At 46.2% G+C, this 23,090-nt stretch overlaps 1 protein-coding gene across 3 annotated transcripts in view; it reads left to right on the top strand.

Moving 5' to 3' along the window:
- The window catches only part of GPCPD1 (glycerophosphocholine phosphodiesterase 1), a 158,554-nt gene that overhangs the window by 76,842 nt on the left and 58,622 nt on the right, over positions 1 to 23,090 (top strand). For all 3 annotated transcript variants that reach the window (XM_030196300.1, XM_030196298.1, XM_030196299.1), the window contains exons 9-12: positions 5,417 to 5,579; positions 6,516 to 6,648; positions 13,078 to 13,132; positions 22,554 to 22,646. In XM_030196300.1, the coding sequence (XP_030052160.1) occupies positions 5,417 to 5,579; positions 6,516 to 6,648; positions 13,078 to 13,132; positions 22,554 to 22,646 (444 nt within the window). The remainder of the gene's footprint in view (positions 1 to 5,416; positions 5,580 to 6,515; positions 6,649 to 13,077; positions 13,133 to 22,553; positions 22,647 to 23,090) is intronic.

Below are 23,090 nucleotides of genomic sequence, written 5' to 3'. Positions count from 1 at the left end.
GGTGCATCGTCAGGAGTGCAGGTGAGGGCTGTCCATTCCCCTGCTGGTGGCGGTGAGCCTTCGGGTGGGTCTCCCCCTACCCTGAGGGCTCCTGCGGTACAGCCCCCCCGGGATCGACCTGCTTCGACCTCGGCCCCGAGGAAGCGACGGATGGATTCTACGTCCTCCTCATCGGTGCCGGGGAGCTCCGGTGACATGCTTCGGAAGAAATCGAAGAAGCATCGACACCGGTCTCCTCCCCGCGTCGGCACCGAGAGCTCTGGGTCGCCGAGGGAGTCGGCACCCAGCAGGCATCGGCACCGAGAGGACCGCTCACCCTCTGTTCAGGAGGTGTCGATGCGCTCCACTCTGGACAGCCCGGAACAGCCTCCACGCCCGGAACAGGTTCTGACGTCGACGCCTGCATCGGCCTCCATGCCTTTCTCTGCAGCCGCTCTGAACGAGAGCCTCCGGGCCGTTATCCCAGAGATTCTGGGAGAGCTGTTGCGCCCTACCCCTCCGGTACCGGCGGTGCTTGCGCCTCCGGTACCGTCGAGCGTGGCGCCGGCTGGCCCATCGCCCGGGGTGAGGTCCCCGATGTCGGTACCCGCGTGCGGTGCCGACTGCGGCCACCTCCCAGGAAGGCTCCCCGACTACGTCGGCGGAGGGAGCTTCGCCGATGCGGGCGAGGGAGTCTACCTCTCGACGCCCCCATCGTGGACGTGGCTCCACGGAGTCGAGCCGGGCGAGGTTGCAGACACAGGTCCGTGAACTTGTGTCTGACACCGAGGGTGAGGCCTCGTGGGAAGAGGAAGAAGACCCCAGATATTTCTCTGACGAGGAGTCTGAGGGTCTTCCTTCCGATCCCACTCCCTCTCCTGAGAGACAGCTTTCTCCTCCCGAGAGTCTGTCTTTTGCTTCCTTTGTCCGGGAGATGTCTACGGCCATCCCCTTCCCGGTGGTTGTGGAGGACGAGCCCAGGGCTGAAATGTTTGAGCTCCTGGACTATCCTTCTCCACCTAAGGAAGCGTCCACTGTTCCCTTGCACCATGTCCTGAAAAAGACATTGCTTGCGAACTGGACCAAGCCACTAAGTAATCCCCACATCCCCAAGAAGATCGAGTCCCAGTACCGGATCCATGGGGACCCAGAGCTGATGCGCACTCAGTTGCCTCACGACTCTGGAGTTGTGGATCTGGCCCTAAAGAAGGCTAAGAGTTCTAGGGAGCATGCTTCGGCGCCCCCGGGCAAAGACTCTAGAACCTTAGACTCCTTTGGGAGGAAGGCCTACCATTCCTCTATGCTCGTGGCCAAAATCCAGTCTTACCAGCTCTACACGAGCATACACATGCGGAACAATGTGCGGCAGTTGGCGGGCTTGGTTGATGCTCTTCCCCCTGAGCAAGCCAAGCCTTTTCAGGAGGTGGTCAAGCAGCTGAAGGCGTGCAGAAAATTCCTGGCCAGAGGGGTGTATGACACCTTTGATGTTGCGTCCAGGGCCGCTGCTCAAGATGTGGTGATGCGCAGGCTCTCATTGCTGCGTGCCTCCGACCTAGAGAATAGACTCCAGCAGCGGATTGCGGACTCGCCTTGCCGTGCGGACAATATTTTTGGAGAGAAGGTCGAGCAGGTGGTAGAGCATCTCCACCAGCGGGATACCGCATTCGACAAGTTCTCCCGCCGGCAGCCTTCAGCATCTACCTCTACAGGTAGAAGATTTTTTGGGGGAAGGAGGACTGTTCCCTACTCTTCTGGCAAGCGTAGGTACAATCCCCCTTCTCGACAGCCTGCGGCCCAGGCTAAGCCCCAGCGCGCTCGCTCTCGTCAGCAGCGTGCGCCTCAGCAAGGCCCCGCGGCTCCCCAGCAAAAGCAAGGGGCGAGCTTTTGACTGGCTCCAGCAGAGCATAGCCGACATACAAGTGTCAGTGCCGGGCGACCTGCCGGTCGGGGGGAGGTTGAAAGCTTTTCACCAAAGGTGGCCTCTCATAACCTCCGATCAGTGGGTTCTCCAAATATTTCGGCAAGGATACACCCTCAATTTGGCCTCAAAACCTCCAAATTGTCCACCGGGAGCTCAGTCTTACAGCTTCCAGCACAAGCAGGTACTTGCAGAGGAACTCTCCGCCCTTCTCAGCGCCAATGCGGTCGAGCCCGTGCCATCCGGGCAAGAAGGGCTGGGATTCTATTCCAGGTACTTCCTTGTGGAAAAGAAAACAGGGGGGATGCGTCCCATCCTAGACCTAAGGGCCCTGAACAAATATCTGGTCAAAGAAAAGTTCAGGATGCTTTCCCTGGGCACCCTACTTCCCATGATTCAGGAAAACGATTGGCTATGCTCTCTGGACTTGAAAAATGCCTACACACACATCCTGATACTGCCAGCTCACAGACAGTATCTGCGATTTCAGCTGGGCACACGTCACTTCCAGTACTGTGTGCTACCCTTTGGGCTCGCCTCTGCACCCAGGGTGTTCACAAAGTGCTTGGCTGTAGTAGCAGCGGCACTTCGCAGGCTGGGGGTGCACGTGTTCCCATATCTCGACGATTGGCTGGTGAAGAACACGTCCGAGGCAGGAGCCCTGCAGTCCATGCAGATGACTATTCGCCTCCTGGAGCTGCTGGGGTTTGTGATAAATTACCCAAAGTCCCACCTTCTCCCGGCGCAGAGACTCGAATTCATAGGAGCTCTGCTGGATTCTCGGACGGCTCGCGCCTATCTCCCAGAGGCGAGAGCCAACAACTTGTTGTCCCTCGTCTCGCGGGTGCAAGCGTCTCAGCAGATCACAGCTCGGCAGATGTTGAGATTGCTGGGCCACATGGCCTCCACAGTTCATGTGACTCCCATGGCCCGCCTTCACATGAGATCTGCTCAATGGACCCTAGCTTCCCAGTGGTTTCAGGCTGCTGGGGATCTAGAAGACGTGATCCACCTGTCCACGAGTTTTCTCGAATCCCTGTATTGGTGGACGATTTGGTCCAATTTGACTCTGGGACGTCCTTTCCAAATTCCTCAGCCACAAAAAGTGCTGACCACGGATGCGTCTCTCCTGGGATGGGGAGCTCATGTCGATGGGCTTCACACCCAAGGAAGCTGGTCCCTCCAGGAACGCGATCTACAGATCAATCTTCTGGAGTTGCGAGCGATCTGGAACGCTCTGAAGGCTTTCAGAGATCGGCTGTCCCACCAAATTATCCAAATTCAGACAGACAATCAGGTTGCCATGTACTATGTCAACAAGCAGGGGGGCACCGGATCTCGCCCCCTGTGTCAGGAAGCCGTCAGCATGTGGCTCTGGGCTCGCCGTCAAGGCATGGTGCTCCAAGCCACATATCTGGCAGGCGTAAACAACAGTCTGGCCAACAGACTGAGCAGGATTATGCAACCTCACGAGTGGTCGCTCAACTCCCGAGTGGTGCGCCAGATCTTCCAAGCGTGGGGCACCCCCTTGGTGGATCTCTTCGCATCTCGAGCAAACCACAAAGTCCCTCAGTTCTGTTCCAGGCTTCAGGCCCCCGGCAGACTGGCATCGGATGCCTTCCTCCTGGATTGGGGGGAGGGCCTGCTGTATGCTTATCCTCCCATTCCTCTGGTGGGGAAGACTTTGTTGAAACTCAAGCAAGACCGAGGCACCATGATTCTGATTGCTCCTTTTTGGCCGCGTCAGATCTGGTTCCCTCTTCTTCTGGAGTTATCCTCCGAAGAACCGTGGAGATTGGAGTGTTTTCCGACCCTCATCACGCAGGACGAAGGGGCTCTTCTGCATCCCAGCCTCCGGTCCCTGGCTCTCACGGCCTGGATGTTGAGAGCGTAGACTTTGCCTCTTTGGGTCTGTCAGAGGGTGTCTCCTGCATCTTGCTTGCTTCCAGGAAAGATTCCACTAAGAGGAGTTACTTCTTTCTGTGGAGGAGGTTTGCCGTATGGTGTGACAGCAAGGCCCTAGATCCTCGCTCTTGTCCTACACAGACCCTGCTTGAATACCTTCTGCACTTGTCTGAGTCTGGTCTCAAGACCAACTCTGTAAGGGTTCACCTTAGTGCGATTAGTGCATACCATTACCGTGTGGAAGGTAAGCCGATCTCAGGACAGCCTTTAGTTGTTCGCTTCATGAGAGGTTTGCTTTTGTCAAAGCCCCCTGTCAAGCCTCCGACAGTGTCATGGGATCTCAATGTCGTTCTCACCCAGCTGATGAAACCTCCTTTTGAGCCACTGAATTCCTGCCATCTGAAGTACTTGACCTGGAAGGTCATTTTCTTGGTGGCAGTTACTTCAGCTCGTAGAGTCAGTGAACTTCAGGCCCTGGTAGCCCAGGCCCCTTACACCAAATTTCATCATAACAGAGTAGTCCTCCCCACTCACCCTAAGTTCTTGCCAAAGGTTGTGTCGGAGTTCCATCTGAACCAGTCAATTGTCTTGCCAACATTCTTTCCCCGTCCTTATTCCTGCCCTGCTGAACGTCAGCTGCACACATTGGACTGCAAGAGAGCATTGGCCTTCTACCTGGAGCGGACACAGCCCAACAGACAGTCCGCCCAATTGTTTGTTTCTTTTGATCCCAATAGGAGGGGAGTGGCTGTGGGGAAACGCACCATATCCAATTGGCTAGCAGATTGCATTTCCTTCACTTACGCCCAGGCGGGGCTGGCTCTTGAGGGTCATGTCACGGCTCATAATGTTAGAGCCATGGCTGCGTCGGTAGCCCACTTGAAGTCAGCCTCCATTGAAGAAATTTGCAAAGCTGCGACGTGGTCATCTGTCCACACATTCACATCTCATTACTGCCTGCAGCAGGATACCCGACGCGACAGTCGGTTCGGGCAGTCAGTTCTTCAGAACCTGTTTGGGCTTTAGGATCCAACTCCACCCCCCGAGGGCCCTGTTTGTTCTGTTCCAGGCTGCACTCTCAGTTAGTTGGTAAATTTTTTAGGTCAATCTCAGTTATGTCCTCGCCGTTGCGAGGCCCAATTGACCATGGTTGTTGTTTTGAGTGAGCCTGGGGGCTAGGGATACCCCATCAGTGAGAACAAGCAGCCTGCTTGTCCTCGGAGAAAGCGAATGCTACATACCTGTAGAAGGTATTCTCCGAGGACAGCAGGCTGATTGTTCTCACAAACCCGCCCGCCTCCCCTTTAGAGTTGAGTCTTCCCTTGTATCTCTTTTGCTACATACGAGACTGGCCGGCTCGAGCCAGTTTCGGGCGGGAAGACGGCCGCGCATGCGCGCGGGCGCGCGAAAGCTAGCAAAGGACTTTGCTAGTGAAGATTCCGATTGGAGGGGCTGCCGTGGACGTCACCCATCAGTGAGAACAATCAGCCTGCTGTCCTCGGAGAATACCTTCTACAGGTATGTAGCATTCGCTTTATCTAAGTGATAATCTTTATCCTGCTTCCAAGATGTGTATTTTAAATGTGATTTTTTTTTTATTATTTAATTTTGTAGGAAGATTTAAGTGAAACGGTAGTACAAGGTGATACACTCCAAGGACATGTGGGCACAGCATGCCTGTTATCCTCTACCATTGCAGAAAATGGGAAGAGCAGTGGAATTCTTACACTTCCCATCATGAGCAGAAATTCAAGGCAAACAATTGGGAAAGTTCGAGGTAGTTCATGGCATGACATTAACTTTTAAAAGATGTTGGTATACTGCCTTGATACTGTTTAGGTATGAAAGAGGGGTTAACCCAATTTAAACATTTTGAGGGCAATTATAATCTAGGCACTGTAGAACACTAACAGCGTCCACTTTTATTACCACCCGCTCTTCATTTATTGTAGCTTATACTTATGTTTCTTATCATGCTTTCTACTTCATTATGTACCTGTATTATTGAACCGGAGCTTTAAGGTATTGTGTAAGCCACATTGAGCCTGCAACTAAGTGGGAAAATGTGGGATATAAATGTGTTAAATAAATAAATAAATAAATATGTGTGCACCTATACACAAGTGCTAGCATGGCAGCTAAATGCTATTTTTCAAATACCCACTTAGCACTTATTTGCAAGGGGAGATACATGGGTGGGGCTACCACTTACTATGTGCAAGTTACAGTATTCTTTAAGTTACATATGTCAATGGCAAACTTGGGCATTCGCACTTAACCAGCTCTATGACTAACATAACTACAAGTGCCTAAATGGTAGTGCATTAATATGTGGTTACGCTAGTAGGTGTTTACTTGCCTTTCTAGAATAGGCTCCTACTGTGCACCTACTTGTGAATTTTCTGCTGTGACTATGTAATTGGCCTCAAACTTGATGGTGAAGTGTGCCATCAAATTAAGTATGTATGGCATATTTTGCATGTTTACTAATAAGCTATATGTACAACATAGGTCATCTAACAGAATTTAGAGTATATACCTCAACCAAATACAGAATGAGATTTCCAGTATAAACTCATTTAAAATAGTCAGATACAGAAATATGGTAGTTTCCAATATGCAGTTGCTTGAGACTTGTCAAGTACGTTGAATAAAACAGCACTTGATGGTAATCAAAATGATGTATTCTGAATAGATATAATTTTATTTACAGTTGACTACCTTATTATTAAACCAATAGAAGGGTGTGAATGTGACATGAAACTGTCATTTTCAAAGTATTGGAGGCCAAGGGTACCTTTAGATGTTGGACACAGAGGAGCTGGAAACTCTACTACAACTGCGAAGTAAGTGGATAAGCATTTTGATGTGACTTTTCATGCATACTGAAACAAATTTTTAAAATTTAATCTGTTGAGTTGAACTTGATTTTTTTTCTTAAATCTTGTTTTGTATATTAGATATTGGCTAAAGCCAAGAGGTGTTAGAAGTGATCTATTACTGTGCTGATGCCATTCTGTGTTGCAGATGAATAGAGAAATGCAATTCTGAGAGAGTTTGTAAACACAATAGGGTGGTCTGTATTTTTAAAATGTTTGTTTTGGAAGGGATTAGTCTAATAAAACAATTCTTGACATAGAAACAAGTATCAGTTAACTGTATGATGACAATCTGGCATTCAAAAAGCTTAAATTTGGGGTCTACAAAAAGAACTCCCTTGATTTGCAAATCTGAATAGGAATTTGCAAAGCAAATGCAGGAAACTTTGCACTCAAAGCTATACACAAGTCCTGGTGCTTAGAAAGGAAAACTTAGACATATCTGAAAATACTTATATCCTTTTACTCAAAACAGTTCTTCCTCACAGTGGAAAAATAGTTTCAAGGTCCAGTCCCAATATGATCTGAGAACCTCTTTAAACTATTCCAAAATTTTGAGTCAGATTCAAACTATCAATTGTTAGAGCCTCTTTGCCAAATGAACCTTCTACACATTCCTCCTTATTTCTTGGCACAAAAAAACCCCAAGAAGTTAAAGGAATTGCATTTAGAAGGGATTTTTTTTGTTTAATTTCCAAACAGTATTACTTCCACATTTCCACAGGCAAAGTCAGATGAGAGAGGAAAATCCAGAAAGCTTGTATTCAGATGTCTTTGGCAAAATAATCTCTAATAGCCACCATCCTTGACACTTCATACTCTTCCAACTGTGTAACATAAGCCTGGAGCACAGCCTGTTGCTTCTTCACCTCGCTAAGAGCATCATTAATGGAACTCATCAAATTGTATTGTGTGCCCATTGTACCCTACTTGAGAGTAGTGATAGCAGTCCAAGTGGCAGCCAAAGTCATCAGCTTTGACTTAAATAATGAACTTTAATTATCATTCAACAAATTCCGTGTCTGCTGTCCTAGCTCCTCAGCTGCAAGTGCTCCTGATGACCTTAAAGCTGGTCCTAGTTGTTCCTCTTCCGATAGATCCTTTGTCTCCATACAAGTGGTAGTATCAGTTGAGATCATAGGACCCAGAACCTCTGTAGTTCTTTCATCTTCCTTTCTATTAAGCATACTTGCAGCTATTACTCCTGCGCCTGTGTATTACTTACAAGCTCTAAAGAATATAACCAGATTTGGGGGTTGGTGAAAAACACAAACTTAAGGGCTTACAGATGTTCCCAGTTTAGACCGCTGTGTTTCCACTAGGCGGTGACCTCTCCACTGATGGAACATCTGTTATTCTCTGGTAAAATCATATGGGCATGAACTAAAGGTTGGGCTTACGGAGGTGCTGGCAAAGTGCACTCTTGGTCTGCCTGCCTTCTTGGTCATCACAGTCCTGCAGCAAACAGGTGGAAGGTCAGAGCATTGCTAACAGCCAGCTGCCATCTTGTACATAAGTATTACCATACTGGGAAAGACCAAAAGTCCATCAAGCCCAGCATCCTGTTTCCAACAGTGGCCAATCCAGGTCACACATACCCGGCAAGATCCCAAATATGTACAAAACATTTTATACTGCTTATCCCAGAAATAGTGGATTTTCCCCAAGTTCATTTAATAACGGTCTATGGACTTTTCCTTTAGGAAGCAGTCCAAACCTTTTTTAAACTCCGGTAAGCTATCCGCCTTTACCACATTCTCTGGTAATGAATTCCAGAGTAATTACACGTTGAGTGAAGAAAGATTTTCTCCATTTTGTTTTAAATTTACTACATTGTAGCTTCATCGCATGCCCCCTAGTCCTAGTATTTTTGGTAAGCGTGAACAGACGCTTCACATCTACCCGTTCAACTCCACTCATTATTTTATAGACCCCTATCATATCTCCCCTGAGCAGCCTTTTCTCCAAGCTGAAGAGCCCTAGCCGCTTTAGCCTTTCCTCATAGGGAAGTCGTCCCATCCCCTTTATCATATTCGTCGCCCTTCTCTGGACCTTTTCTAATTCTACTATATCTTTTTTGAGATGCGGCGACCAGAATTGAACACAATGTTCGAGTTGCGGTCGCACCATGGAGCGATACAAAGGCATTATAACATCCTCATTTTTGTTTTCCATTCCCTTCCTAATAATACCTAACATTCTATTTGCTTTCTTAGCCGCAGCAGCATACTGAGCAGAAGGTTTCAATGTATCATCAACGACGACACCTAGATCCCTTTCTTGGTCCGTGACTCCTAACGTGGAACCTTGCATGACGTAGCTATAATTGGGGTTCCTCTTTCCCACATGCATCACTTTGCACTTGCTCACATTAAACGTCATCTGCCATGTAGACGCCCAGTCTCCCAGTCTTGTAAGGTCCTCTTGTAATGTTTCACAATCCTCCCGCGATTTAACGACTTTGAATAACTTTGTGCCATCAGCAAATTTAATTACCTCACTAGTTACTCCCATCTCTAGGTAATTTATAAATATGTTAAAAAGCAGCAGTCTCAGCACAGAGCCCTGGGGAACCCCACTAACTACCCTTCTCCATTGAGAATACTGACCATTTAACCCTACTCTCTGTTTTCTATCTTTTAACCAGTTTTTAATCCACAATAGAACACTACCTCCTATCCCATGACTCAATTTCCTCTGGAGTTTCATGAGGTACTTCGTCAGACACCTTCTGAAAATCCAGATACACAATAACAACCGGCTCCTCTTTATCCACATGTTTGTTCACCCCTTCAAAAAAATGTAGTAGATTGGTGAGGCAAGATTTCCCTTCACTAAATCCATGTTGACTTTGTCTCATTAATCCATGCTTTTGAATCAGCTGGTATTTCCTGAGTCTTGATTGTTTGGGGATATTAGTAGGGTTCTTGCTTCCCCTTCCCCCACTTTCTATCAGTTTATATTTTCTGTGTGTTTTTTTGTTCTCCACACTGAACACATTTTTTGGATTTGTGTGATATATATGTTTTGAAATAATTGGATTGTTTGTTTGTTTGTTTATTTATTTATTGGATTGTTTGTTTATTTATTATTGCATTTGTATCCTGCATTTTCCCACCAATTGATAGGTTCAGTATGGGTTACATGAAACAATAGGAGGTTACAATGGGGGCAGTTACAAGGTAAGTAGTGGGGTTAACAATTGGGTAAGGTTCACAAATCGATGGGTATAGCAAGAGGTTCTAGAGGTCTCTCGTAGAAGTAGTAGGTTAGGTGGCCCTTTTAGGAAATTCTGTTCAGTTTGCTTGATTCATTGTTGGAAAATTGCGAAGAGGGTCAAATGGGATCGCAACCAGTTGGGTTAACTTATTGGTTGGCCAGTTGTAAGGATGTAAGATTGGCGGGTTAGGATAGGTGTTGGGTCCAGTTTGGTTGCTGTTGAATTGTGCCTTTTTCGATTCATCTGTCTATTTTGTTTAGTGGGGATATGTTTTTTGAATAGATGAGCCTTTAGGTGTTTTTGGAAAGTTAAATAGTTTATCTTTCAGTTTTAGGCCCTTTGGAAGTGTGTTCCAGATTTTGGTATTGATAAGAAACTGGCTGCAAGAGTCGATTTGTATTTGATGTCTTTAAATGATAGGAAGTGAAGGGTGAGGTATGATCTTGCTGATTTGCCAGTATTCCCGATTGGTAGGTCTATTAGGTTCGTCATGTAACTTGGTGATTGGCCGAATATTATTCTGTATACCATTGAGCAGATCTTGAAGGCTGTCCGGTCTTTGATTGGTAACCAGTGTAGTTTTAAGAGGAGGGGTGTGACACTGCCGAATCTTGATTCTCCGAAGATAAGTCTCTCTGCTGTGTTTGTGCTGTTTGAAGTTTTTTTTAGGATTTGATCTTTGCACCCCACGTAGATTCCATTGCAGTAGTCGACTGAGCCAGGATCATGGTCTGAATTAAATTGCGAAAATGTCTTGTAGGAAGTATTGTTTTATTTGTTTGTTTCCACATAGAGTGGAACATTTTCTTTGTGGTTGATCAGACATAGTCATAGTCTGTCAGGTAGCTGATACAGTTGGAAGATGGATTAAAGTAAACATAAAATTAACGGCTCTCCATTTACATTAACATTTATGCTCCTAATTCAGATAATCCAGATTTCTTTATACAGATAGCAGACTTGATCACATAAGAAAAGCAGTCTCAATGTATATTAGGTGTTGATTGTAACTTGGTCCTTAATCCTAACATGGACAGAAAATAATCTTTCCCTTTTAGAAGCACCAAATCTTGGCATGTACTACATGAGATCATGACTTTATTTGACATCTGGAGAGTTCACCACAGAACTGGCTTCAGTTAAATGTTCCTTGAGTGTTGAAATCTACTGAAGTGTTAGACCTCTTGCCACTGCCTCCTCTGTACAATTTTCTCCATAAAAGTTGAGAGCGAGATGAGGTTAGCGGTATCCACTTTGAAATCTGTTCCACTACACCAAGCAGGCAGCAACCAATTAACCCCCCCCCCCCCCACACACACACACACAAACACAAATAAAAAAGCATGCTGCTACAAGCTGTGTCTGAAGCTTTCCCTCTTGGCTTCATCTGTCACCATGGCCCAGGCCCCAACCATCAATTTCTCTCTGGTATTCTGTTCCTGTCCACCCTCACTGAGTCTGTGTACTTCTCTTTCACTCACCTGTCCACAGCAATCTCAATCACATCACTATCTAGTTACTCCTGCCCAGCTGTCCAGCCCAAACTAACTGATAAACTTGCCAGAACAGAGCTAGGCACCCCTCTCGCTTACTTGTTTAGTAGTGCTTATGCTGCCTTACTGCAGAAACAACAATAAAGAAGGGGTAGCTACAGTCCAAACAGAGGAGGAAATTAGATATGCAGGAAACATACAAACCTCCAAAGAACATATGCAATCATATTGCTCTAGATTTCTTTAAAAAAAGATTTATGTGCTCATAAATTGCAGATGATATTGGCACTGTACAGTGTCACAAGCTGGTGAGCCTGATGTCGGTGCTGGGCTAAATGGTAGAGATTATTATAAAGAACAAAATTACAGAGCATATATACATAAGCATGGATTAATGAAACAAAGCCAACATGGATTTAGTCAAGGGAAATCTTGCCTCGCCAATCTACTACATTTCTTTGAAGGAGTGAGTAAACATGTGGATAAAGTTGAGCCAGTCGGTACCGTGTATCTGGGTTTTCAAAAGGCATTTCACAGAGTACCACATGAAAGATTCCTGAGGAAATTAGAAAGCCACAGGATGAAATCCAAGTATGTTACATCTAGCGCATGTCCTTTATCCAGTTCTTTGGTCACCCAGTAAGAGAAATCAGATTCGTTTGGCAGGATGTTCCTTTAGTAACGCCATGTTGCCTCAGATCTGCAACTTGTTGGATTCTAGAAAGTTAACCATTTTTTCCCCTTTAGCAGGGGGCCTACAGGGAGTGGATGGGGTGGGGTTCGGGTTTCCCTACTGTTCGAAGGAGGGACACTGCTTTTCATGGAGGTCAAGAGGGAGGAGGATCAGTGGACTAAGAAAGGAGGATGGATCATCCAGTCTGTGACTAGAAGTTAGGCAGGTCCAGCACCTGTATAGTTACTGGCTTCTCCTCAACTTTGCCCTTAACGCCCCTCTCCTGCCTACTTTCAAAATGACCAGATAACACTGATATTCAGTTGTACTGCCCACTTCTTTTGTGGTGTTGCCATGAGGGATGGGCTTGCCACTGGGTAACAGTAGCCAGCCCCCTGGTTGGTTTAAATTAGTAAATGTGCCAGGGGTAGGGAGGAGCTGAATACCAAAACTAGCCTTGTGGTTTAGGGGCTTCAGTGCAGGTATCATTTTGTATCTCTTGCCAGTTGGTGCTTGCCTTAGGTGCTACAGAGCAGATGAGGTGAAGCCTAAAGGAGGACAGCTGTTGGCTGGTAATGTTTGTCATCAATAGCAAGCGCTGAGGGTAGGATTTTTTCCCCTCTTGAAATAGATGTGCCTTTGTCCCTGAAGCTGGTATTTTTAACTGCCCAGGCATGTCATATTTGGTAGAGAGTGGTGGAGTAGCAAAGACAGCTAAAGGAAGAAAATTGGGGGTAGGGAGACAAGAGAATTCCCCAAAGCATGATTCATATGAAGTGCCCAAAAGGTAACTATGAGCACATTCTTTTTGCCTGATAACTAAATTTCCTCAGGTATATTTCTCCAGTTATCCTCTGTTCATTTATGTCATAGCAAGGGTTTGATAATTGCACCATAGCATTATACTTGTTTTCAGGAGAAATTTTTGAATAGCGATAGCCACTATTTCTGTGCATAGATTTATTACATTCTCTTGATCTCAAAATTTGCTTTCTTCATTTTTTTTTCAGCCTTTCTAAAGTTCGTGAAAATACAGTAGCTTCATTAAAGAATGCTGCCAGCCATGTATGTATTTTTGATCAAATAGTTTTAAAATGGTAAACATTTTCTGTACATAAAACAAGTAAATCATTCAGGAGATATGGGGTCCTTTTACAAAGCTGTAGAAGAAAGTGGCCTTAGCACGCCCTTATACAGGTCTTTCCTGCATACTAAGGCCATCTTTACAGAAAATGGACAATTTTCCACATTAATGGCCACTTGCTGATGCTGCCATTAGTGCGTGGCCATTATTAGTGCATGAGCACTTATTGACACTTATTTTGTAGGCACTAAGGGCTCATGTGCTGATTAGTGTAGCGTCACCCACTCTCTGTCCCCTAGTCACCCCCCCCCCCCCCCCCAAAATTAAAATATTTTTAGCACACGCAAATTGTAGATTTACTGTGGGACACCTGAGCATGCCCTGTGGTAAGCACACTAAGGTGCTTACTGCACCTTAGTAAAAGGACCCCATAGTATTGACCTGAAGAAAAAATGTTTTCTTAACTTAGGTTTGTTTAACAAAAGGTTTAATGCAGTGAAGGTTCTTATTGTTAACATGTTTGTGAATCGCTGATTCAGTTTATAATTGTCAACTAGCAGTCATCTGGTGCAAAGCTAGTCTCTATATTTCTGTGTTGTATTCGTTTTATGTTAAAATTCTATGCGACCTTTTAACAGTGCTCTAAATTTTATATGAGTAGGAGTATTTTGTTGGAGTTTCCAGACATAGGGGTCCATTTACTAAAGTGCAGTAAAGGTTTGCAGTTATGAATGCCCAGTCACTATGGTAGCATCTGCCCATGTAGTTACCACTGAATATATTATACTTGAATGTAACTTGTTTTGAGCTAGGACTGAAAAAGTATGTGCTAAATCGAAATGCTTGTGCATGAGAGCTCTTCGAAACAGCAGATAAAGGCCAAACGGCCCATCCACTATCCCTTCCTTTCCCTAAGAGATCCCATGTGCTTGTACCACGCTTTCCATGAATTCAGATAAAGTTTTTGTCTCCACTGCCTTCTCCAGGAGGCTGTTCCATGTATCCATTATCCACTACCCTTTCTGTAAGAGGATTTCCTTAGATTACTCCTGAGCCTACAATCTTTTAACTTCATCCTATGCCACCTCGTTTTGGAGTTATCTTTCAAATAAAATAGACTTGCCTCCTGTATGTTCATACCATGGAGATATTTAAATGTCTCTATCATATTCCCTTTTTCCTGCCTTTCTTCCAGAGTATACATATTGAGGTCTGTTCCCATACGGTGTATGACGGAGACTGCTGACCGGTTTTGTAGCCGCTCTCTGGACCGACTCCATCCTGTTTTATATCTTTTTGAAGGTGCAGTCTCCAGAATTGCAAACAGTATTCTAAAAGGGACCTCACCAGACACTTAAGGGCACTATCACCTCCTTTTTTTTCTTGTTGTCCATTTCTCTTTAAAATTAAGCGCGGTACTGAAAGATTGGAAAGTAGCTAGTGTAACACCAACTTTTAAATAGGGTTGCAGAGGTGACCTGGGAAATTGTTGGTGCCTGGCAAAATGATAGACTATTATAAAGGACAAAATGTATTGAGCATATATGTAAGCATGGATTAATGGTACAAAGCCAACGTGGATTTAGCCAAGGGAAATATTGCCATACCAATCTGCTACTTTTCTTTGAAGAGGTGAATAAACATGTGAATAAGTGAGCCAGTTTGATATTTGTGTATCAGAATTTTCAAAAACACATCAGAATTAGAAAAGGTTCAGAGAAGAGTATCAAAAATGATTACTATCATTTTTGTTCCATCCCCTTTTATCAGGAGACTAGAGAGTCTAGAGCTTTTCAGCTTGGAGAAGATATGGTGGCGGGGAGATATGATAGAGTTCTGTAAAATACTGAGTGGAGTGGAATGGGTGGACATGAATTGCTTGTTTTACTCTTTCCAAAGATACAAAGATTAGAGGTCTGGCAATGAAGCTACTAAGTAGTAAAATATTTCTTTACTCAATGGGTAATTAAACTCTGGAATTCATTGCCAGAGAAACATTGTTAAAGCAGCATAACAGGATTAAATAAAAAAAAAAAGTTTAGACAAGTTCCGAAAAAAGGTGTCATGGAAGAGAGGGGGTGTGTTTTCCCTTAAGTATTTTCTGTTTCTGCTATTACTTCTAGCTTTTGGCATTAGAATACTGACAGGATCCTGGCTGTACCACCTGTTAAACCAGTGGTATCTGTAGAATTTTACTTTTTTTTTTTCTCTGCTTCCATGTTCTGATAAGGGGATATATAACCCACTAGTCTGGATTGGTCTAGCAGGATTCAAGGAAAGGAAGGTATTTGTCAGGCAAGAGTAAATGTCACCTTTTTTCTGTATTTAACACAAGTATTTATTTCTAAACATTGAAAGAATATGAATGTTTGCTTTTACACAGTTTTGCATCAAATGGTATATCTGGCAAGCTTCCTCTGGAAAAAAACAAACTGACTGGCATGTGAAGATTATTCAATATGGTTTTATTTTATTAATATAAATAGCTAGCTTTGATTTTCCTTGAAAACACTTAGGCCTATTTACTAACCTGTAAGAGGGAGGGGGATGAGAGAAATGGATAATGCTAAAGGTGGGGGAGGGGGTTAGAAAAGACAGGGCCATCCTGCATTGGGGGGTGGGGAATAGTAGGGTGATGCTGGATTAGTAAGAGGAGGGTAGAGATGGAGAGATGCTGGGCATGGGGAGGAAGAGAGGAGAGATGGCAGGGAATCCGTATATGGGGGGGGGGGGGGGAGTAGAGAAGATAGGGAGACAGTTAATGACATGCAGCATCAATGTGCTATTTATTTTTAGTTCTCATTTTGTATGTGCGTTGAAAGGTTCACTGAGGCATATTTATAAAAGGGGGGAAAAAAAACAAATGTTCTTACTGCAGGGGGTCCGTCTGCTTTGCGCAGCTCTGCGACCTTAGCTGATACGGAATCGGGAGTTATTTTACAGGCTGCCAGCTCTCAGGCAGGGGGGTTTCCTCCTGAGTTTGTTCTACAGATGTATCAGGCGTTTTTAATGCAGAGGGGCAATTCTGGTACAGCAGTGTCACAAGAGCCTGTCACTACTACCCTCCCTCCCAAGAGACCTAGGGTTTGGGACATGCAATTGGAATCTCTTTCAAATCAGGATCATGATATGCCCCTTTTAGAGGAGGAAGAGGAATTAGTGGACAATTCTTGGGAAGATTCTTCTTTAGATCCAGACGCTGTACCTTTGGCTCAGGGGGAGGATCCTGCGGTGGCTAGAGTGTTTCATAGAGAGGATTTGCAGGATCTCATTTCTATGGTATCCTCTACTTTGCATTTTGAGGATCCCCTTCCTGACTCAGGGGTCCGAAAGGTGGATATTTTGGTTAAGGGTTCCAGAGCCTCCACAAAAACTTTCCCTATGCATCAAGATATTTGGGAGGTTATTAAACCTCAATGGGAAGTCCCGGATGCGGCCTTTCGCCCCTCTAAATCGATGCAGTTTCTTTATCCTCTGCCAGAGGCTGATAGAGCCTTACTTAAGCTTCCGGTGGTAGATGCTGTGGTCTCGGCTGTTACCAAGCGCAACACGGTTCCAGTGGATGGCGGAACCGTGTTGCGCGATGCTCAGGACAGGAGACTTGACACTCTTCTTAAGAATAGTTTTCATGTTTCTTCTCTGGCGGTTCAAGTGGCTATTTGTGGTTCTCTGGTGGCCAGAGCTTGTTTTCGTTGGGCGGAAAGAGTTTTGGACCGCTCTTCCGATGATTTAGGAGCCATTGATGTGGAAGTGGCTAAGATTGAGACGGGCTCTGCGTTTTTAGCTGATGCTCTGTATGATCTGTTGAGGGCTTCTTCTAAGTCCTTGGCCTTGGGGGTCGCTGCCCGTCGCTCTCTTTGGTTGAAAGGTTGGTCGGCGGATGGGGCGTCCAAGTCTAAATTAAGTAAATTCCCCTTTAGAGGCTCCTTTTTATTTGGTGAAGAGTTGGATAAGTTGGTTCAGTCCCTGGGGGATTCTAAGGTCCCACGTCTTCCGGAGGATAGACCTCGGCAGTCTAGTCGCGGGGCTTTCTTTGGTCGTGGTCGTATGCATTCTTTCCGTAGATTTCAATCTGATAGGGGTCCTCAGACTCAGAAACCTCGTTTTTTCAACAGGACTCAGTCCTTTCGCGGTTTCCGCAGAGGAGGTAGATTCTCAGCTGCGAGTTTTCGCTCCCCTTCGCGGGCTTCCCAATGAAGGTGCGAAGGGCTCTCCTCTGATTCCCGTTGGAGCTCGGCTGGCTCAGTTCTATCAGAGGTGGGCCCAAATTACTTCGGATCAATGTGTCTTGGAAGTTATTCGAGACGGTTATGCCTTAGAATTCGCAAGGCCCATTTCAGACGCCTTTCTGGAGTCTCCCTGTCGCTCTCGTCTCAAGGCGGAGGCGATTCGGGAGACTCTACAGAGGCTCTTGGACCTTCAGGCCATTTGCCCTGTCCCGCCGGCGGAGCGCAAGCGGGGTCGTTATTCCATTTATTTCGTGGTCCCAAAGAGAGAAGATTCCTTTCGTCCTATTCTAGACCTCAAAGCTGTCAACCGGGCGCTCAAGGTTACAGGTTTTCGTATGGAGACTCTTCGGTCAGTAATAGTAGCGGTGCGCAAAGGGGAATATCTCACTGCATTAGATCTTACAGAGGCGTATTTGCATGTTCCCATTCGCCCGGCTCACCACAAGTTCTTGCGATTTGCGGTTCTAGGTCATCATTTCCAGTTTCGAGCGCTGCCTTTCGGTCTTGCGACAGCACTGCGCACATTTACCAAGTTTATGGTGGTGGTGGCAGCGGCCCTCCGGAAAGAGGGCATTCTCGTCCATCCTTACTTGGACGACTGGTTGATAAGGGCGAAATCTTATCAAGAAAGTTGCCAGGTCACGGAACGAGTGGTAGCGTTCTTACAGTCCCTAGGTTGGGTGGTGAATCTATCCAAGAGCAGTTTGGCTCCCTCGCAGTCTCTCGAGTATCTGGGAGTTATCTTCGATACGGCGAGGGGTCAAGTTTTGCTTCCGCAGGGCAGGATTCTGAAGCTCCGGTCGCAGATTCTGAATTTGATACATCACAAGGTCCCTTGTGCTCGGGATTATCTTCAGGTTCTCGGATCCATGGCAGCCACGATAGAGGTGGTGCCTTGGGCCAGAGCTCACATGAGGTCTCTTCAGTGGTCTCTTCTGTCTCGGTGGTCGGCGCAAACGGATTCGCTTCTGAAAAAGTTGCCTCTGCGCAACCGGGAACGCGTCTCGCTATTTTGGTGGTTAAAGATGCTGAATCTCACTGTAGGGATGCCATTGGAGTCTCCTCGGTGGATTCCGTTGACGACAGATGCCAGTCTCCGAGGCTGGGGGGCTCATTGCCTAGGTCAGTGGACCCAGGGTCTCTGGTCTCCGCTGGAAGCAGCTCAATCCATCAATTTTTTGGAGACCAGGGCGATTCGGTTGGCTCTTCAGCACTTCAAGTTTCTCCTGGTGGGCAAAGCAGTACGAGTGCTCTCGGACAACGCCTCAGCGGTGGCTTACATCAACCGCCAGGGAGGAACGAGGTGCCGTCTGCTGTGTCGAGAAGCGGAAAGTCTTCTTGCCTGGGCAGAGTTGCACCTCACAAACCTCTCAGCTTCCCATGTAGCAGGAGTGGACAACGTCCAGGCAGACTTTCTCAGTCGTCACACTCTCGATCCAGGGGAATGGGCTCTCAGCGATCAGGCGTTTCATTTGATAGTACTCCACTGGGGTCTTCCAGTTTTAGATCTTTTCGCCTCAAGTCTCAATTCCAAAGCTCCTCGCTTCTTCAGTCGCCGAAGAGATGCAAAAGCGGAAGGGGTCGACGCCCTCTTGCAGAGGTGGCCCTCCGGTCTTCTTTACGCGTTTCCTCCATGGCCACTAATAGGTCGTCTCCTGCAGAGGATCGAGGAACACAGGGAGCCGGTAGTGTTGGTAGCACCGGACTGGCCTCGGCGTCCTTGGTATGCGGATCTGCAACGTCTGTTGGGGGCGTCTCCTCTCCGACTTCCAGTGCACAAGACCTTGCTGGTACAAGGGCCCGTTCCTCATCCAGACCCGGCTCAATTTTGTCTTACGGCCTGGCTCTTGAACGGGCCTGCTTAGCTAAGAAGGGTTTCTCAGCTCCAGTAATTTCCACTATGCTTCGCTCTCGTCGGCGTTCCACCTCTCTGAGCTATGTTCGTACCTGGAGAATTTTTGAGGCTTGGTGTACAGATGCTGGCATTGTTCCTTTTCGTGCATCGGTACCTCAGATGTTAGATTTTCTGCAGCGAGGCTTTGATAAAGGACTTTCGCTTTCTTCTCTAAGAGTGCAGACGGCAGCTCTGTCCTGTTTCAGAGGAAGGATTCGTGGTAAGTCTTTGGCCAGTATTCCCGAGGTGGCCCGGTTTTTGAAGGGAGTTAGTCTTCTTCGTCCTTCGGTCAGGCCAATCTTTCCATCTTGGGACCTTAATCTGGTCCTTTCGGCTCTAACGAAGCCGCCTTTTGAGCCGTTACTAGCGTGTTCTCTGAAGGATTTGACGCTTAAGACAGTGTTTTTGGTGGCTATTGCATCAGCCAGGAGAGTCTCAGAGTTGCAAGCCTTTTCCTGTAGATCTCCGTTTCTGGAATTTTCTAAAGAGCGAGTGGTACTTCGACCTGTTCCTTCTTTTTTACCCAAGGTCGTGTCTCGGTTTCATATGTCCCAGTCGGTTTTCCTTCCTGTGCTAGGATCGGCCTCAGGCACGAGGGAGCAGCAGAACTTGCGTACTCTGGATGTTAAGAGAGTTCTTAAACGATATATCGCAGTTACGGACGATTTCCGTCGCTCGGACCATCTTTTTCTCCTTTTCGCTGGGCACCGCAAGGGCTTGTCAGCTTCTAAGCCCACTTTATCTCGGTGGATTAAGGAGATGATAGCGTCTGCTTATCTTTTAGCAGGCAAAACGGTTCCTGAGGCGCTTAAGGCTCATTCAACACGAGGGCAGGCAGCCTCATGGGCGGAGTGCTCCTTGGTGCCTCCAGAGGAGATCTGTAAGGCGGCGACTTGGTCTTCTCTTCATTCCTTCTCTAAGCATTACAGACTTGATGTTCAGTGTCGTCAAGAGGCGGTCTTTGCATCCCGAGTGCTCACAGCGGGTTTGCTGGGGTCCCTCCCGTAGGACTACTGCTTTGTTACGTCCCATCAGTCCAATCCTGGGCCGGTCCGGAGGGATGCTAAGGAAGGAGAAATTAGACCTTACCTGCTAATTTGCTTTCCTTTAATCCCTCCGGACCGGCCCAGGCCCCTCCCGTGTGCTATTTTTCATTCTACATTGCTGTGTACAGATATTCAACTGTCGTCTTCAGAGCTGTTCTGCAAGTTAGACAGTTAAAGGATTTGCATACTGTTCTCCAAGTTAAATGGTTATATACTTCATTATGTTATGCAAGTTGAACAGTTTCAAGAATTTCATAGTTTTATGTTATGCAAGTTGAACAATTTAAACAAGTACAAAAATCTGTACATAATTGGCCATACCTCAGCTCTGAAACGAGTTGTTGGTGAGCCCTCTGTCACGGCTAAGCCGTAGTTGTAAGCACGTTTATCTGGTGCTTCCTGGCTGCTTGGATTCCTCATGGCACAGAATATAGGTTCTTCTTTTCCTTTCTGCTTTGTTATTCAAATACTGAGGCTAGGGTCACATGACCAGGGCTCTTATTGGCTCTCTAGAGTCAGAGTTTTTTTCTCAGTCTCCACCTGCTGGTAGGCGAGCACAACCCATCAGTCCAATCCTGGGCCGGTCCGGAGGGATTAAAGGAAAGCAAATTAGCAGGTAAGGTCTAATTTCTCCTTTATTTTTAGTTCTCATTTTGTATGTGCGTTGAAAGGTTCACTGAGGCATATTTATAAAAGGGGGGGAAAAAAACAAATGTTCTCCACTAAGTGGAGATCTTGTCTACAGCAGTGGCGTAGCAAGGGGGGGAGGGGCGGTCCGCCCCCGGGTGTCAGCTCAGGGGGGGTGCTCCCTGCCAGCTCCCCCCCTCGGCGAATCGACACCCCCCCCCCCCCCAACCAGTTCCCACACCCTACCTTTAAAAAGAATATCGGGAGGCGAGGGGCAGCACCTCGCGCCTGCCCTGCACGTTAAAGAAATGTGGACCGTCGGGTCTTCTCTCGCCCTATCTGTCCCACCCTCCGCTGACGCAACTTCCTGTTTCCGCAAGGACGGAACAGACAAAGCAAAGAAGGCCCGACGGTCCACATTTCTTTAACGTGCAGGGCAGGCACGAGGCGCTGCCCCTCGCCTCCCGATATTCTTTTTAAAGGTAGGGTGCGGGAGCTGGTCGGGGGGAGAGGGGTGTCATTGTGCTGCACCCGGGGGGGGGGGGGGGTGCAACGGCGAACCGCCCCGGGTGGCAGCCCTCCCTGCTACGCCACTGGTCTACGGTAATACTAAAACCAAATAAGTTTCACCTTTTATTCTCTGGGACTCTGGGAGAATGAAACAAGGAATCTGGTTGCAGTGGGCAAGTTCTCCACTTCCATAGAGAATTTTCTTTTCTGCTCTTTTTAAAAATAGGGCTTGTCTGTAAGTCTTGTTCATTTTTACACAGTTTATAAGAACAACACAGGTCATTGCAGTTGGCATACAGAACAAGACAAGGTGGTGTCTATTATGTTTGTTGACAAGTTAGTTAACTGTTTAATAATGTCCATTTTAAAATCTCTGCTGATAACTCGGGAATACTTAGTTGAAACATGGCTTGAAGTTAAGAAACCCTGCTTTAGACAATAGCTTTTGTAATGACCTCATAGAAGAGTTTCCTTTGGACAGCTGTCCCATAATGATCCTTATTTTATAAGGAGTCCTGTACTGTGGACCTGTGAACAACTCCATTGTCAGCTTAGTTTTTAAGCAGATCATTTGCGGTGATCTCTAGATTGTTTTGGATATTGGGCCAGTTTTTGGGCATTGCTGTCAGATTTTTCTGGACCTTCCAAATCTTGCCTCGATGCCAACATTTGCTTATAATTTCTATATCTTAATGTTTCTGGTAGGTAAAATTGATATCTGGAAGTGTTTAAAGAGTATTTTCTTGCCTTCCCCTGCATTGTAAGAGTGAATAACCTTTATTTTCAAATGCTCAAGTAACTGCTTAGAAGACCACAAGCTGAGGTTATAGAAGTCTATGTTCAGTCGTGGAATTGTCTTTATCTGATTAATTGAAGTGTTACAATTATGCATTAATTTTCAGAAAGATGTGTTTAATTATGAACCATGTAGAAGTTTTGTACAAGAGTCCCAGACTTTTGCACACAATTACAGTATACCCTTAGTGCCACAAACAGATAAGACTTTGGGTGTGAACTGGAGGGAGTAGAGATAAGTGGGGATTTTTAAATGGTGATTGATCTGTACATATGTGTGTTTTTTTCTCTCGATTTACAGGGAGCAGCGTATGTGGAATTTGATGTTCAAATCTCAAAGGATCTTGTTCCATTAATATATCATGACCTAACGTGTTGTATTTCAATGAAAAAGGTATAGTGAATATTAAAATATGTAGTAATTTCCTTTGCCTGTTGAAAATAATTGTGATCTAACTAAAATATTGTCAGCTTTAGATAATGGAATTAGAAAAAAAATAAAGTTGTAATGGAAACAATGTATTATTGCTTCTAAAAATGCCCTAAGTACCATATCAGAAGTTCCACACAGAATTAACAGTGCCTGGGCAGGAGGACCCCAATTGGGTCAGTTTCCTCTGTTCGTGACAGAATGGACCTCACTTCAAGGCACATCAGTGATCTGTCTGCTTTTCTTAAGGACTGACAGGCAGATGATCTAAAGCAAATGCCGGCGCTAGAGGCTGTTAGCACCGTACTAGCGCTGGCGTTTGCTATCGCCCCATGATCAGAGCCCTCGAGCGCGTGAAACAACGCGCTCCAGGGCTCTTACCGCAAGTAGCATGCAAATGCATGCTAA

This window comes from Microcaecilia unicolor, chromosome 3 (genome assembly GCF_901765095.1).
Source record: "Microcaecilia unicolor chromosome 3, aMicUni1.1, whole genome shotgun sequence".
NCBI classification, from domain to species: Eukaryota; Metazoa; Chordata; class Amphibia; order Gymnophiona; family Siphonopidae; genus Microcaecilia; species Microcaecilia unicolor.
This window is presented reverse-complemented; position numbering and strand designations above follow the sequence as displayed.